Genomic DNA, 17435 nt, shown 5'->3' with positions numbered 1-17435 from the left:
CTATTCTCCTTAGGGGATGGGGCCGCTCTTAGGGGAGGAGCATCAAGGTTCCAAGTTCCCTCCCTGGCAGCATCTCCAAGATAGGGCTGAGAGAGATTCCTGCCTGCAGCCTTGGAGAAGCCACTGCCAGTCTGTGTAGTCAATACTGAGCTAGATGGACCAAGGGTCTGACTCAGTAGTATATGGCAGCTTCCTGTGTTCCTAGGCAGAGTGACTCTGCTGCCAATTGCTGGCCCAGCTCTTGCCAATGAATGGCACCAGTCTCCCTGGCCTGGCATCCCTGATGTCTGGGTCTCATTCAGACCAGCCCTTCTATCCCTTTGCATTTCTGTCGTGCTCTAAAGAGTATCCGAGGTGCAGCAGCTCTGGTGGGGGGAGCGACATTATTATTTCTTAGCCATCATGCGGGTGAAGGCGAAGAGAACGTCGCTTCCCCGAGGACACCTAACGCATTTATGGCGGAGGCGGAACTCGAACCAGGATTTCTGCCTTCGCCCTCCTTTGCCCCTTGGGCTGCATCGGTTGCTGCCAGATGGTCACAATCCAAAGACGACAGGAATCACGAGAAGCAAGGCGGGTGGCAGCCTTGGTCTCAGGCCGGCAGCAGCCTCCCCTTTCCCTGGGCGCAAGCACAGCCTCTTCCAGAAATATGGCGAGCAGGGTGGTGACCAGCTCCGCCAGCATCCCCAGCAGCAGCGGCAGAGTCTGCGTGGCAGCCCCAGGGGTGGCCGATCTTGTGCTGCTCCCCTCCTCCTGACACCCCTTCCGTGAAATCCACTAACAGTGCTCCGTTGTTTAGATCACTGCCATGCATTGTACGTGGGGCTGCCTTTGAAAACCGTCCGGAAATTGCAGCTGGTACGAAATAGGGCTGCAAGATTATTAACTGGGACTGGATGTTTGCCAGTCATATCATATCATTTGTCAGCTGCACAGGCTCCCAGTCCATTTTCGGTCCCAATTCAAAGAGCTGGTTTTAGCCCTTAAAACCCTAAATAGCTTGGGACCAGGTTACCTGAGAGAGCGCCTTGCCCCATATGTCCCGACTCTGACGTTAAGATCATCTTTGGAGGCCCTGCTGTGAGTGGCCCTGCCAAACAAAGTGAGGCGGGTGACTACTAGGGAGAGGGCCTTTTCGGTGGTTGCACCCCATTTATGGAACAGCCTCCCTGTGAGTTTCACCTGTCTTCATCATTTAGTTCTTTTAGACACCAGGCAAAGACCTTTTTGTTCACTCAGGTCTTTTAAATTTTGATTTTTAAATTTGATTTTTAAAACTGACTTTAAAAATGTTTTGAAATTGTTTTATATTTGTGTGTGTTGTGATTTCATGTGATATGTGCTTTTTATTTGATGTTTTAATGCTGTGTTGTGAGCCACCCAGAGAACAATTTGTTATGGGGTGGCTAACAAAGGTGGAGGTGGTTGTTGTTGTTGCCTGGGTTGTGAAGCTGATCCCGTGGATCGCCTCAGTTGCAGCAGCTTGGGAGAGACTCGGTGTTTGCTGGAAGCTGCTTTGCTGTGGGGAAAACACACACACCTTTCCAGGTTTATTCTGGTAGCAGCAGGTTAATGGGTTCCCCAGAGGTTTTGCTAACAACCCCCCCAGCACCTGAGCTGATTCGAGCGATCATTGCCTGGGAGAGAGGCTCAGGCTACATGTTAGAGCTCTTTGGGGGAGCAGCCTACAGCCAGGAGGTGAGCATGTGTGCGCACGAGAGAGTGAGAACTCTTTCAGGGGGGGCTGGGGAGACTTTGGTCATAAGAACAGCCCTGCTGGATCAGGCCCAAGGAAGCCCATCCAGTCCAGCATCCTGTTTCCCACCGTGGCCCACCAGATGCCCCTGGGAAGCCCACAGGCAGGAGTTGAAAGGGGCATGCCCTCTCTCCTGCTGTTACTCCCCTGCAACTGGTCCTCTGAGGCTGGAAGTGGCCCATGGCCATCAGACTAGTAGGGCTAGTCACAAGCCCAACTCATAGATGCAGATGCTGCCGCCGCCACCGACAACTCTTGGAATAAGAGATTTTAAAAGACTTCTTGGACTATCTTGTCATATTGCTTCCAGCCGCAATCACCCTCTCCACTTCTTTGCAGTCCTTATCTGTGCTCAGTTATGATATACTTATCCTTGCAATAAACTTGTTATTATTTTATTATATTTGTATTCTGCCCCAGATTTACGTCTCTGGGCAGTTTACAACACAAACTGTTAGGCTCTTCTCATATTTGTTGAGGGGTGTGAGGAGAGACATTAAAGTCCTCACACAGCAGAGAATTCTCTGGTGGTTAAAGAAGTTTAGCCCAAAAGATTATCTGAAGAGAGTAGGTTGAGTTCAAAAAAACTCATAGAGATTTATTAAGCAACTAAAATATCGCATACTGAAAGAGACGTAGAACAATCTCGCTTCTAACAAGATCTTCAAAGGCCAGTGGATTCTGCAAAGCCCAGCCTTCTGGACTGCTTGCAAACCCCGTGCCGCTTCCCCGGAAAGAAGATGACTCTGTGTAGCATTGTAATGGGGCCCGAGCCCCAGTGGTGGTGTCCCTCTGCTCTGCTCAGAAATGCTTTGAGAAAGAGTGGACTACAGCCACACATTCTTGCCACCTTCATGTGAACAACTCCTTCATTAGGATTGAAAATAAGAATGCTAGTATTATAGTGCCCTTATACAAATCTATGGTGCGGCCACTTTGAGAGTTCTGGTCACTGTATCCTAAGGAGGTCATTGTAGAACTGGAAAAGGTGCAGAAGAGGGCAACCCAGATGATCAGGGGCCTGGAGCACCTTTCTTATGAGGCAAGGCCACATCATCTGGGGGCGCTTTAATTTCGACAAGAGGAAACTACGGGGAGACATGATTAAGGTGTATAAAATTATGCATGGAATATAGACTGTGGACAGAGAGAAATTTTTCACCCTCTCTCACAACACTAGAACCAGGGGCCATACCATGAAACAGAACATTGGGAAATTTAGGACCGACAAGAGGAAGTACTTTTTCACACAGGGCATAGTTAATTTATGGAATTCTCTGCCATGGGATGTGGTAATGGCCACCAGCTTGGATGGCTTGAAAAGGGGCTTAGACAGATTCATGGAGGACAGGTCTATCAATGGCTACTAGTCTGGTGGCTGTGGGCCACCTCCAGCCTCAGAGGCACAATGCCTCTGAGCACCAGTTGCAGGGGAGTAGCAGCAGGAGAGAGGGCATGCCCTCACCTCTTGCCTGTGGGCTCCCCAGAGGAATCTGGTGGGCCACCGTGTGAAACAGGGTGCTGGACTAGATGGGCCTCCTTGGGCCTGATCCAGCAGGGCTGTTCTTATGTTCTTGAGCAGCTCAGCGTTAGGGGCACGCACAGTCCTCCATGTGGAAGACTCTGTACTCCTTTACCCTCCCTTCAGTCAAAAGGTAAGAGGAGTGAAAGGGTATTAAGGATTGTGTGTGTGGATATGAACTTGGGGGAAGAGTACCTGGAGTTCCCAAGACCTACTCACTCCAGCCCACCACTCAGTTCAAAGCACCTCCTTAGGGCCCCTTGCAACCTCTTCTTCAATATGGGATTGTTCATATCGGACCCCTCTTAACCCAAGGGACCTTAACCATGGGTTCCTAGTTGTTGTTGGACTGCAACTCCCATCATCCCCAGCCGCAATGGCTGAAGCAGAGGGTGGGAGTTGTAGCCCACCGATGTCTGGCATCCCAGGGTTGAGAAGTCCTGTCTGCTGCTTCTGCCTCTCGAGTTCCTCGGAGGCCAGTGAGGGCTGTTTTCTTCCTCCTTTTCAAAATGGGGGACACAAGGGGCTGCCTTGGACTCCAGACCTCCCTCTAGCCCAGTCCTAAGGGTTAGCAGCTCTCCGGGGCTCCTCCAGGGCTGGTCTTATGGTAGCAAGCCTGACCTGTCCCCTTCGCTAAGCAGGGTCTGCCCTGGTTGCATATGAATGGGAGACTAGAAGTGTGAGCACTGGAAGAGATTCCCCTCAGGGGACAATGAGGCCACTCTGGGAAGAGCAGAAGGTTCCCAGTTCCCTCCCTGGCAGCATCTCCAAGATTGGGCTGAGAGAGACTCCTGCCTGCAACCTTGGAGAAGCTGCTGCCAGCCTGTGTAGACAATACTGTGCGAGATGGACCAATGGTTTGACTCAGTATATGGCAGCTGCCTATGTCCCTATGAGCAGAGGCCTTTTCTGGCCCTGTCACCAGTTGTTTCTATCTCAACCTATTGACACGGGGCAGGGGTGGGGGGGAATGGAGCCTGGAACCTTTTCCGGGCCTGGTGCAGGGTCCCTCCCTTGCTTTTCCTCTGCTGTAAGCCTTTCTTGCATGGCCTTTGTCTTGCAGCGAAGCAGCCGCCCATGCTGTGGCCACCCTCGCAGAAGCCACCCTGCAAGGCGGAGGGCAGATTGTCCTGTCTGGGGAAACGGCAGCGGCTGTCGGCGCGCTCACCGGCGTTCAGGATGCAAATGGTAAGCAGATTCCCGTGCTGCCCTGCTGCGTCTCTTCCTGATCCCTGTGTGTCCCCTTCTCCGACTGAGGAATGAGATGCAAAGTTCCAGCCCATTTCAGGACCAGAGGGGAGGAATCCTGGCGTGGCTCGTTGAGTCAGTTTGCCTCGAAAGGGACGCCTTGCCGTGCTCCCTGACAGCAGGACGCTTCCAATGCCAAGGCTTTGCCTGTGCTCCGTTTAGTCCTCTGCTTTGGCGATCTGAATTTGAAGTGACTGAGGTGGTAGGACTCTCTGCTTGGGGTTGCCCTAGTTTCTTTCTGCTGCTTGTTTATTCAGGTGTTGTCCTGCACCATCTCAGGGCAGGTAGCCGTCACAGAGGCCTCTGTGCCTCTCTGTTGGTTTCATTGCTGCAGCTCTGTCCTGCTCCCAAGAGCCCAGGGCACCTTACTGCTGGTAAACAATGAAAAAAAACAGCCACCAGGGACTTTTAAAATACATTCAACGATCTACCCCAAATGTGTGAAACGGAAATATTTTGAGCGGGTCCCCACAAGAGGAGAGCAGCACAAACTACGCCTCTCGGGCTGTTTTACCAAGCAACAGCTTCAGCCAGGCTCAGTAGAGAATCTTGTTTGTGGAACCTCCAAGCTCAGAGGCACGATACCACTGGCAGGCAGTGGCTGGGTGGGCTCTTGCTTTCCCCTTCTGCATGAGGGATTCCCAGATTCCCACCCGGTGGGAAGCAGGAAGCTGGACCAGGTATAGCCCTTTCGGTCTGGTCTAAGGTTGCGCTTATGTTCTCCCTTGGCAAAAAGGTCTCACCTGTGTCTGCAGAGCCGGGCTCCAGCAGGCCTCCCTTGACAGGGGACTTCCTGAACTGCTGGGCCGTTGCTGAAACTGCCTTGCTGTGCGTCCTTCCTGGTTGTCCCAACTGCACAAGCGCTCGTTCTAGCAGAGTGTCCCAGGTCTGTCTTACAGGCCCATATGGGAAGAAGTGGAGGAAGGGGAGCGGAGCTAAGCCCTTTATTGCTTCCTAGGGGTTGGAGTGAATAACTAGCAGCTTTGAGTGGTACGCAGGGAGGAAACTGTGGCTCACTTCCCTTGCTGGGGTCTCTGGTCCTCGTGCATCAGAATCCTGGGCAAATTCCCCCCACCCTAATCGGACCTTAAGCCACCTAATGGCGCAGCGGGAAATGACTAGCCTAGCAAGCATGAGGTTGCTGGTTCGAATCCCCGCTGGTACCTTTATCAGGCAGCAGTGATATAGGAAGATGCTGAAAGGCATCAGCTCATACTGCGCAGGAGATGGCAATGGTCCACCCCTCCTGTATTCTACCAAAGACAACTACAGGGCTCTGGGGGCGCCAGGAGTTGACACCGACCCAACGGCCCACTTTTCTTTAATCAGACCTTGGACACAAGACAAACAAATCCATAAAGCAGAGGCAGGCAACCTGTGGCTCTCCAGATGTTGATGAACTACAACTCCCATCATCCCCAGCTGTAATAAATTGTGGCTGAGGCTGATGGGAGTTGTAGTTCAGCCATATCTGGAGCACTCCACATTGCCTACCTCCTCCATAGAGTCAAACCAGAGGAGACAATTGGGAGGACCGTTGCCTTGCGGGAAGAACCTGCGCTGGAAACAGGATGCTAGAGTGGAAGGACCCACCTTGGTCTGATCCAGTAGGGGTGTCCTCAGATTCTGTGGTGCATCTAACTGTCTCTGCCCGATGCCCCAGGGAGAGTAGGGAGTGAAGAAGCCTTTGCTTGACTCAGTGAGGCTCTCAAGTAGGGCATCCCATGGCCCCTCTCCTGCATCACCTGACTGGGAGCAATGGCCCAGGAAGCGCCTTCCGTCTCTTTGGAATGAAAAGATCAGGAGGAGTGAGCAGAGCTCCAGCCCTCTCTCTCAAGCTGTTCTGCCTCCTTCATTCGAAATGAAATGGCTTCTGTCCAAGAGGCGTCCGGGCAGTGCATTAAGGCAGGGGTTCTCAAATCTGGCCATTGTGGCGGGGGATGATGGGAGTTGTAGTCCCAACAACATCTGGGGACCCAGGTTCGAGAACCTCTGCATCAAGGGATGGAGCTCTTGCTCTGGAGAGCAAGAGGAGAGCTGCATGAATGGCCCCCTGAGCTAAGCAGGGTCTGCCCCGGTTGCATATGAATGGGAGACGTGATGTGTGAGCACCACAAGATATTCCCCTTCGTGGATGGAGCCACTCTGGGAAGAGCATCGAGGCTCCAAGTTCCCTCCCTGGCAGCATCTCCAAGATAGGGCCGAGAGACAAGATTCCTGCCTGCAGCCTTGGAGAAGCCACAGCCAGTCTGAGTAGACCAGGGATTCTCAACGTTGGGTCCTCAGATGTTATTGGACTTCAGCTCCCATAATCCCCAGCCCCAGTGGCCTTTGGTTGGGGATTATGGGAGTTGAAGTCCAATAACATCTGAGGACCCAACGTTGAGAATCCCTGGAGTAGACTATCCTGAGCTTGATGGACCGATGGTCTGACTCCGTCTAGGGCAGCTTCCTCTGTTCTGGTGTGCGTGTCTCCTTTAAACCCTGCTGCCCTTGCCTCTCGCCTTCAGTTACTCTAATCCCTGGCAGTATTAAAGGTTGGTGCCTCCAGCTGAGCTGCTGCTGGGGCGTTCCTGGCAGCGCCCTGCCTCTCGTTCTCCTTTGCAAGCAGCAGGCCTCTCTTTCTCGTGGGGGCCGTTGTGGGAGACTCTGGCAGCCACTCCTCTGTCTGTGGAGAGCAGCCCAGAGCCATGCGCCGCATCCACTGTGTGTCCTGAGGTTTTGCATTTTGCGTGTTAAACTTCTGGGCGGGCCAGTCGCCCACCTCCTCTTCTTCTTGGGTCTTTCCACTGACTCTGCAGGCAGGATCTGCCTGGTTATAAGCACGTCAGCCAACTAGCGCAGCCAATCAGAGAGGCTCTGCTGTGTGCAACTCGGTCGGCACCGAAGATTAAGGGGGAAATGATGCGATTGGTCACATTGGCTATGCAAAGGAGGGGGAACAATCCTAGCAGGCCATGGAATTAACCAGCCAATTCATTCTGCCCTAGATTTGATACAAACCGATGGGCTCGTTAATCGTCCTATTTACATGTCCTCCCAACCATCCTTTGCTTCTTAGCAAGAGCTTTGGCCATGTTCTTTCACCCTCGTCTTCTTCTCTGCAAGGAAGTAGCCCTATCAGTTGCCCATGTTGTTGCTGGTTAGGGGAGTCAGGCTCTTCTCCCCTCCAAGGTCATACAGTGAGTCGGTGGCAGAGAGTAGAGGAGGGATAAGACCCCCTCCCCCCAACATGCATATCCGTTTCACTGAAGTGCCGTTTCTGCCTTGAGGTTCAAGAGGAAGCCCGTTACATCTCTGCTCAGGATATTTATTTTTTTATTTATTTTTTGCGAAGTGGGAACTATCAACTATCAAAATAGTTGTGTGTGATGCTAGACCTGCTTCTGTTTAGAATCAAGAAGCCAAATGCAGAACACTCCCATGTGTTTTGGCCCACCAGAGGCTCAGGAAACCTCCTGTCCTCTGCTGCCTGCCTGGGTCGAGATTGTTAAGCACCTTGCAGGCCATAATACTCAGGTGGGGGGTCTCCACTCAGCTTTGTGGGTCGCAAGTTGTGCAGGCTTGTCTTGTGCAGAAGGGAGAGGTGAGTCAGTGGCGGAGCAGCAGGGTGAGGGGTGGGAAGTGGAGATTTGGATCTGGATCAGCCATGTATCGGTGCCCCTGAGCAAACGGCCTCCTTTTTGCCTGCGAGAGCATGGGTTGTACACTTAATGGTGTGTTGACTGGACAGCCATCTGTAGGGACGCTGTAGCAGATTCTTGCATTGTGCGAGGGGGAGAAGACCTCCACGGTCCCTTCCAGCTCTGACATCCTCTGATTCTCTATTAATGGAGAACTTAGGTTTGCTCTGCAGTAGGGCCAGAGTAAGAAGACAGGTCCAGGATGTCTGTCTGCCTGGCTGCAGTATCCTCTCGCCTGATAGCTCTCCTCCCCTCAGTCCCAAACTGTGAGGATCTGCTGTGGCTGATCAGTAGAGGAGGCTAAGCCATTTGCTTCCTAAGCCTGGAGTCCAAGACCGGTTCCATTGGCAAGCATGGCTGCTTTTGAGGGGCTTTGCCATACACAGTGCTGCATTTACTCACAGGGAGGGGACAGTAGCTCATTGGCAGGGCCCCTCCTCTGGATGCAGACAGTCCCCCATTCAGCCTCAGTCCCTTGGCAGCCTCTCTAGGCAGGGCTGGCAAAGATCCTTCTCCGTCTGAGAGCCTTTGTTGGTCCCTGTATCTGTATTTGATCTGTTTGATCTTCATACTATATATTGTCTGACCCAGTATAAAGCGGCTTCATAGGTTTGTGTACTCCATACTTTAGAGGTTAGAATTCTGCACCAGGGTAAGCAGAATTCTGCAACAGGCATGAATCATGCAACTTGAACCAGTTCACACAATTCTGCATTTATTTATTGCCATTTTATATCATTCTAGTTTTGCCAGTCATGGGCAAGGTGCGGTGCTGGGCACTGAGACCCAACCCACAAACTCTGGAAAAAACCATTCAGCCACCTCTACAAGATCTCAGCAGACCCAGCACCTATGCACTTTTAAGCATATGTCACTTCCCTAAGGGCTAGAAACTTGGCTTTCTATTTTTTAAAGGGGGAAAAAGGTGAAAGTTGATATTCTCAAGAAGCTGAGTTCTGCATTTGGTGTTTCATCTGAGCTCCTTGGAACTGCAGTGCAGATACAACCTTGTCATGAGTCCCAAAAACACCCGCCTCCAAGCCATCTCTCCCTCCCCCTCAATGGGTTTGCTGCGGCTTCCAGGACTGCCTGGGAAGATCAAGTGTGCCTTTGGAGAGGGAGGGAGAGCGCCGTCCGGCCTTCCCACTCTGGCGACTGAAAGCTCATCCGCTGGGTTCGCTGCTCTCCAAGGTCTGGTTTACTACCCCCTCTCCGCTGCCAGTATATCACTAGGCCTGGCCAGAGCCAGACAACCTCAGTGAAGCGAATGCTGTGGCTGTATGCACCCCTCCTCTGCTGCATCACATGGTTTGTTGGTTGCCCTAAATTGCTCCGAGGCCTTAATCCTTGCCAGCAGGGACGACACATGGTTGTGGCTGTGGCGTGGGACCTTGGCAGGCACCGACTCAATGCGACTGGTGGCTGACATGGGGTGATCCTCATTGCATCCTTCTGTCTCTCACAATCGGGAGAACGGGCTCCAAAAGGGCGCGGGCAGGAAGCCTTGAACTGCTTCCCTCCCCTGCAGACGATCTCCCTGACGTCGTGGTGCAGCAGATCGCTCGCCCAGACGACTGCTGGCTGCTCCCGGCAGCAAGGAGGTTTGGGGGGGCCGGGGGGGGCTGCCAGAACTCCCATAATGCACCGTGCCAGTGTGCAGTGCATTCTAGGGAGCCTCCCAACACAGGCCAGAAGGCTACTCGTATGTCAGTGCTGTGCATAGCCGCGCAAGACCCGGCGCACGATCGGTTAGCCAGTGGTCAGCGTGTGTGCTCGCCCCCTTAACCCTGGCTAAAAGCCGGGGGGCCCCTAATGGGTTTGCCCCCCACCCCACCTGCACAGCAAAGACCGGGCTTGGCTGCAGATGTGAACAGCCTCCTGGTTCCAGGACAGAGGGAGCGGATGCATCTCCCCTCTGCTTAGGCAAGCCTCTGACTCCCAGCATTTGCAGGAGGATCCCTGGCAGGATGGGATGGTCCTGACACTCATCATCACTCAAAAGGCTGTAGAAAGGCTGTGCGTTGCCCTTGCTGTCTGATTGTGCAAAGCCAAGCTGGCTGCCCCTCCTTTGCCCACCCTGCTGGGGGTCCTGGCACCCCCTCCCAGTATTGGGCAGTTGGGTCGGTCCCTCCAGCTGTCACAGGCAACGGCCGGCCGTGATGGCACTTATCAAGTGCAGGGCCATTTTACCTTCCACGTGGCCTGAATTAGGGGGGATGGACAGGAGGGACCAGGTCTGTTTAAAAATTAAAGCTGATTAGAAGGCATTAGCGTTGCATTTAAAGGAAGAGAGGGCCATCCTCGGGTGCTCATCACTGCCGCAATATGTTCCCTTCTGCTCTGCGCCAAGGAATAGCAGGCTGCGTAACGGGAGGGGCAGCCAGCAGCCATTTGAGGCCTTGGCAAACAAGAAGCCCCCAGAAGGAGCTGGGACGGTCCCTGGAGGCTGAAAAGCCATTTCTCTGCCCCAAGGGCTTGGGCATAGTCGCACTGCTGCGTCTACAAAACTGCCTTACGCTGAGTCAAACCGCTGGCTCTTCTGACCCAGCACCGTCTGTGCTGACAGGCAGTAGTTCTCCAAGGTCTTTTCCAGCACCTACTACTCAAAATCCCTGTAAGAGGAGCTGCTGGGGACGAGACCTGCAAAAGCAGTTGCTCTGCTCTGACGTTTGGTCTCTCCCCAGGTTCTGGCTGCCTTCTGGATCCTGAGAATCTCCGTTTCCTTTTCAAACACATATGCTCACAGAAGGCGACTTAGAGAGGCTTGAAAGCTCGTGTGCAATGCTTGATGGCACCCAGAAAGCAGAGGGGTGGCTTCATAGGATTTCCACTCACCCACAGAAGGCACTTAGTAGCCTCCATAGCCCCAATATCTAGCAGAAGCAGAATGAATGATGCAAAAGCCAGCCAGCACTTGCATGCAGTTTGCAAAGCCTTGGTCCAAGGTAATGCTTCTTCCATTGGCCAGCTGCCCTGGAAACGCTGTTCAATAATACCCTTGTGGAGTTTGATAGGGTTACTCAGCAGTGAAGGAAAATTACTCTGCACATGCTCAGTTGTGTTCTTGTATTGTGTTATTGCTTTACTTATTCCAGAGCTGAGCCCTGTCTGAGACAAAGCCCTGTTCCATTTCCCTTCTGCTTTTGAGGTCACTGCTGTGTGGTATTCTGTGCTCTAAAATAATAAATATCAAAGTTTTGCACCCATATAATTCAAATTCTGCAACCTATATGCTATTCCAGCAGATTTGCATGATTTCTCTTATTCTGCATTTTTCCCAACTTGCATAACCCTAATTTTGCTAGATGGGAAAGGATATATGCAGGGCACAGGGGCCCCACCCCACCCACTGGACAGGTTTTGACTCCCCCACTGCATTGCCAGCGTGGTGTAGTGGTTAGAGTGCTGGACTCGGACCGGGGAGACCCGAGTTCAAATCCCCATTCAGCCATGAGACTAGCTGGGTGACTCTGGGCCAGTCACTTCTCTCTCAGCCTAACCTACTTCACAGGGTTGTTGTGAAAGAGAAGCTTAAGTATGTAGTACACCGCTCTGGGCTCCTTGGAGGAAGAGCAGGCTATACATTTATTTTATTTATTATTTATTTATTTATTATTAAAACTTTTATACCGCCCTTCCAAAAGGCTCAGGGCGGTTTACATTAAAACACCATTAAAATCAGTTAATAATTAAAACAAAAATTATAAAGCATAAAACAATGATTAACAATTAAAAACATCATAAAACAACAATTAAATAATCAGAATAATTGTAAATGTAAAAATAATAAAAATAAATGTAATAATAATAATAATAATAATAATAATAATAATAATAATAATAATAATAATAAATGTAATAAAGGCTACCAACTTGCTTTTTCCCTTTTAACTGAAAATTGGGTTTTTCAGGATGCTGACTCTTGCATTCTGCATGTTTTCTGCACAAAGTGGCAAGCACACAAGCCCTGCCGTTCTGGTGCTGGATAAATTTGCCACAGAGATGCAGAAGGTGGTATTCCAAAGGCAGAGTGAAGGTTCTTGGCCAGAACGAGGATGTTCGGACCCTCGCTTGCGAAGGGGGGTGGGGAGGGGGGCTTGAACCACATTGAGTGCCAGGCTGCGATGGCCGGGGCTTTGTGGATTTGTTTCAGCAGCAGCCGACCACACGGGACAGTTTGGGTGGTTCATTTCTAATGTATAAAGCTTACATTCGCTGGTTGCTGCAAAAAGGAGAGGATAATGGCCATTGTTTGTGCTGAGAGAGGAGCTGTTGAGGGCCAGGAAGGGATGTGCAGCTTGCTCCATGTATCGCAGTTGCCAGAGGGGCTGGGTCCCCTAGGCATGGCCGAAGGGTTGCTGCGTTATCGTATTTTAATTGGCCAGAGTAATCAGTTGCAAATCCTTTAACCAGTCTGCAAATACACCCCCAATTAATGAAGCAGCAACTTTTTTAAAAATAATAATAATAATAATAATGTTGAATTGCTTGTTAATGCCTAGGTGAGGCTCGTTATTGACCAGGCAAAGTCACTTTGCGTAGATTATACTACTAGGATATAATAGAATTTTTCATTAATGTGCTTACAAAAGGGAAGTAAAAGAACAGTTTGAAATGTGTAGGATTTCAACTTCACCATTATCATAGTGAATTTGAATCTGAGAAATTCACCTTAGGAATTTGAATCTGACACCATGTTTCTCTTGGGCATGATGTCATTTTGGAATTATTGCTGTGATGATTGAGTGTTAAAAAAACTGATGAGAACAGCCATTAAAGTATGATGATTATGTTCAGAATTTCTTCTAAAAAATACCCCCCAAAAATCAAACCTTTCCCCTCAGCATATTCTGATGTGTAAAAAGTAGCCCATCCAGTTAATTTAAATGGCAGGATTGTGTATGCAAAATGTGGTATCTCTAGGTAATTGGGAAATATGACTGTTTTGCACAAACACACCCATCCACAAACTCTTCAAAATTATAATAGATATACACACACACGCTGCACAGGTAACAGCTGCCCTCTAAGAAGAGGCCTTCCCCTGCCTCCTTCACATGAGTGAGAATGCCTCTCCTAAGATAGGGCTGCAGGGACAGATGCATGGAATGATCTAACAGCAAACAGTAGTAGTCTTCAGAACAATTGCTTTATTCTTAGATGGTTTATGCAAATTTAATCAATTTAAAATGCATATGGGACTCACTAATGTTAATGAAAAGAGGGGAGAGCAGAGAATTGAAGAATTACTTTTCATTTTTATATTTTTAAATTATCTGGGCCCCTTACTCTAGGCATGGTATCCCCCTTTCATAGGCTTACAAGTCAGTAGAACCCCTTAAGGCCTTTGCCTGGAATGATGGGAGTTGTAGCCCAGCAGCGTCTTGGAAGCCCTGGCCTCAGGACCTGAGAAGAGTCCTGCTATGGATCAGATCCCAGTGGGTCCATCTCGTCCAGATTCCTCCTTCCCACAGTTGGCCCATCAGATGCCTCTGGGCAAAGAGTTCAGGCAGCTGCCCTCTCTTGTGGTTGCACCCCAGCAACTCGTATCCAAAGGTCCCCGTCCCTGAACATGGGGATTCCATTTGGCCAACATGCCTAATGGCCATAGAGGGATCTCCCCTCCTCCATGGATTTGTCTAATCCCCTTTGAAAGCCATTCCAGCTAGTGGCCATCACCACATCTTGTGGCAGCCAGTTCCGGACATTAATTGTGCATTTGTACAGTTCTGTAGTCTGCCCTAAGAATACAGTTTTGTATTCTTCCCATCCATTTGATTGTGTGGCCCTGACTTCTGGTATTACGAGCAAGGGAGAAAAAACTTTCTCTCTCTTTCTCCCTCCCTCTCCACTTTCTCCACACTATGCATGATTTTATAAGCCTCTACCACAAGCTGTAATGTCAGTGCCGTGTATAGTTACTTCTGTGGCCTGGTCAGGCAGGCTCATGGTTCTCCTCCCTGCAACAAGAACTGGCCTGAACTAAAAATTCTGCTGCTGAAACTCAAAGGTTTGCACTGCTCAGAAGCTGTTGTGCAGAAAACCTGCTAGCTTCTCTGCTGCCCAGCATCTTTTCCACCACCAGCTACAGCTTTCATTGGCTAAGTGTGCTTTACTGTGTTAGGCTGCAGGCAGAAAATCAGTGAGAAACGGCAGGAATGTTGCTCTGCCTGGCCTGCTGCCCTCACTGAGCCTCTGAGCATCTTAGACACAAGCTTTCTTCCAAATATTCCATGCAGAAAGGCAAGCGTGGCACAGCATTAACCTTATTTGAACAACTGCTCAGATGCCGCATGATCTTGCGCGTTCCCCTTCCACAGTGGCCTTGGCATTTCCTGCCCCAAAGCAGGTGGGAGTTGTTAAATGCCCAGCGCAGATTACAGAGCCGACTGCTACGCACCAAGTTCCCGTGTGCCGCATCAGCGCGTCATCTCATGCCTCCATGGGGAATTCCTCTCGCCCAGCGCCCCCAGGCCTCCGATGGCCACTCAGTAACCCAAGAGCGTGGGGAAGCAGAGAGAGGCCCACAGAGTTTGCACGCCCTTGCTTGGCCTTTGATTGGCTGGCAGGCGATGAGGACGGGTGTGCGGGCATGCCTCTCCCTCATCTGCTCTGCCGGGAACTGAGGAGCAGTGCCGATGCCCCCTTGGCTGCCAACTGTGCCCCCTGCTGCACTGCGGAGGGCAGCGCCCGCCTTCCCCTCTCTCTCTCCCCCCAGCCTCGCATCTTCCAGTGACCTTCTCTGTCCCAGGGACAGATTGGCTTTGCTGGAAAGCGGATCACATGACTGCAGTAATCCGGAGCCAGTAAACAGCTGTGCAGGGAGATTGCAGGAGGGATCGGCCTATTTCCCCCCACCCCACCCGACACACGCGCGTGTGCATGTACACACACACACACACACACACACTCACTCACTCTCTGCAGATTCTGGGACGAGGCAGGAGGCCACAGGCAGCCACTGCTGGACGGGTCCTTGTGTTGGATCTCCTCCTGCGGCTGTGCACAACCTTGGCCAGCAGGGCTCTAATGCATCATGCTCAGCTTGTCCTCAGGCGTTCAGGCTCACTTCTGCCGCACATTTTGGGTGGGGAATGGGGTTTCACATCAGCAGGTTCATATATTATTCAGGGCATCTTAGGGATAGGGACTGTGGATCGTGGAAGAAAACCTCACTATGATTTCCGCTACTCTGGAGGCTAGGGAAGGAACTAGCACTGGAAGAGCCCTGCCAGATCGCACCAGAGTTCCATCCGGTGCAGCCTTCCGACTCCCAAGGTGGCCGCCCGGGTGCCTGGTCCAAGGGCATAAGATGCAGCCACCTTGCTGAAACTGAGCAGGCCTTGATGTGGCCAGTGTCTGGGTGGGGAGCCCACCTGCGCCCCCTTGGGGGATGGGGCCGCAGCCCAGTGGTGGAGCATCTGCTTGGCAGGCAGAATTGCTGGAGGTCTCCGGCTACGGCGGGGAACGGCTCCTGCCCGAGAAGCTGCTGCCAGCCCGTGTCCAAAAGGTTGAGCTAGATGGACCAAGGGTCTGACTTGGTGGTAGAAGGCAGGTTCCTGGCTCCCTGGGCCACTGACAACTTCTCAGGCGGCAGGGCCTGGATTCTGTTCCCTGTGGCACCAGACCCCCAGCATCTGGTACTCAGGTCTGCTGTTTCTGAACACGGAGCTTCAGGAAAGCACGGCCAGGAAGGTGGTAGGACCTTTGAACAGCCAAGGTGGGCAGGTAGTGAAGGAGTCTCAACAGAGTGCAGAGTGCTTCGTGGATTCCTTGCATCGGCCTGCACCGTGAAGGGGCTGGAGAGGGGCTCCCCGGTGGGTGAGTGGCCAGCGTCCTGCCTGGCGCTGCGCTTGTGCAAGCGAAGCCTGGAGCGTGCATTCCAGACGGTGGTTGCGCTTGCTCAGCCAGGTGTGCCACCTGCGGCCCCCTCGTGGGTTTTGCGGGGCACGTTGCAGAAGCCCCTGTGGCCCGGCCCAGCTGTGCAGTCTTCTTGCCCTCGTGCGTCATCGCCGCACAAGCTCAGCAGCAGGACATGGGCCAGGCTGTGTGCCAAGAGGGCGCCCGAGGCTCTCCATCGGGGAGAAGTGACACAGGGTGACTGGTTGATCAGCTGCGAACTAACGAGTCCGCTGGGCCAGACTGCATTCACCTGAGGGCTCTTGAAGGAAACAGCAACCCTGTCAGCAGCTGCAGCAGCCGCAGAGGCAAACTCCATGTTCGGGATTCTTAGAGAAGAGACTGAAAGTAAAATTGCCAATATCATAAGAGCTGTGAACACATCGGAAGGTAGGAAGCTGCCTGTCAGACCACAGAGTCAGACCACTGGTCCATCTAGCTTAGTACTGTCTACACCAGGCCGGCTCAACTTGGGCCCCCCCACCGCTGTTTTTGGACTACAACTCCCATAATCCCCAGCCACAGTGGCCAGTAGCCAGGGATTCTGGGAGTTGTTGGCCAACATCTGCAGGAGGGCAGAAGTTGAGCAGCCCTGGTCTACTCAGGCGGGCAGCGGCTTCCAATGTTCCCTCTAGCAGGGATTCCCAAATGTTTTTGACTAGAGCTCCCAGAATCCCCAACTGCAATGGCTTTTGCTTGGGGATTATGGGAATTGTAGTCATCAACATCTGGGAATCCCTTTTAGAGGGAACAGTGGCAGCATCTCCGAGGCGGCAGGCAGGAGTCTCTCCCAGCCCTACCTGGAGATGCTGCCAGGGAGGGAACCTGGGACCTTCTGCATGCAGGCAGGCAGGTGCTCTTCCCTGAGCGGCAGCCTCCCCCAAGGGGAATATCTTACAATGCTCATGCATGTAGTCTCAGTCTTGTGGCTGGGGTGATGGGAGTTATAGCATATAATATCTGGGGGCCCAAGGTTGAGAACCTCTGGGTTTGGCAAAGCTGGGGAGGTCTATCGGTGGCTCTTAGCCATGCTAGCTCAATGGAATGGAGGGCTCAGTGGTCGGAGGGCTGTGGGCCGCCTCCAAGGCAGGATGCCTCTGAGTCCCAGTTGCGGGGGAGTCACAGCAGGAGAGAGGGCAGGCCCCCATCTCTTGCCTGTGGGCTTCTCAGGGTCATCTGGTGGGCCACTGTGCGAAACAGGCTGCTGGACTAGATGGGCCTCCTTGGGCCTGATCCAGCAGGGCTGTTCTGATGTTCTTATGAACCTCCATGTTCAATGGCAGCATTCCTTAAAATAGCAGACACTGGAGACCTACAATGGCAGGAA

At 52.0% G+C, this 17435-nt stretch overlaps 1 protein-coding gene across 6 annotated transcripts in view; it reads left to right on the top strand.

The window, feature by feature from the left end:
• Positions 1-17435, top strand: part of NRF1 (nuclear respiratory factor 1) — a 76695-nt gene that overhangs the window by 43644 nt on the left and 15616 nt on the right. For all 6 annotated transcript variants that reach the window (XM_053257456.1, XM_053257457.1, XM_053257458.1 and 3 more), the window contains one exon: positions 4342-4466. In XM_053257456.1, coding sequence (XP_053113431.1) covers positions 4342-4466 — 125 coding nt within the window. The remainder of the gene's footprint in view (positions 1-4341; positions 4467-17435) is intronic.

This window comes from Hemicordylus capensis, chromosome 5, assembly GCF_027244095.1.
Source record: "Hemicordylus capensis ecotype Gifberg chromosome 5, rHemCap1.1.pri, whole genome shotgun sequence".
In the NCBI taxonomy this organism is placed as follows: Eukaryota; Metazoa; Chordata; class Lepidosauria; order Squamata; family Cordylidae; genus Hemicordylus; species Hemicordylus capensis.
The sequence above is the reverse complement of the archived record's forward strand: the minus strand, read 5'-3'. Positions and strand labels throughout refer to the sequence as shown.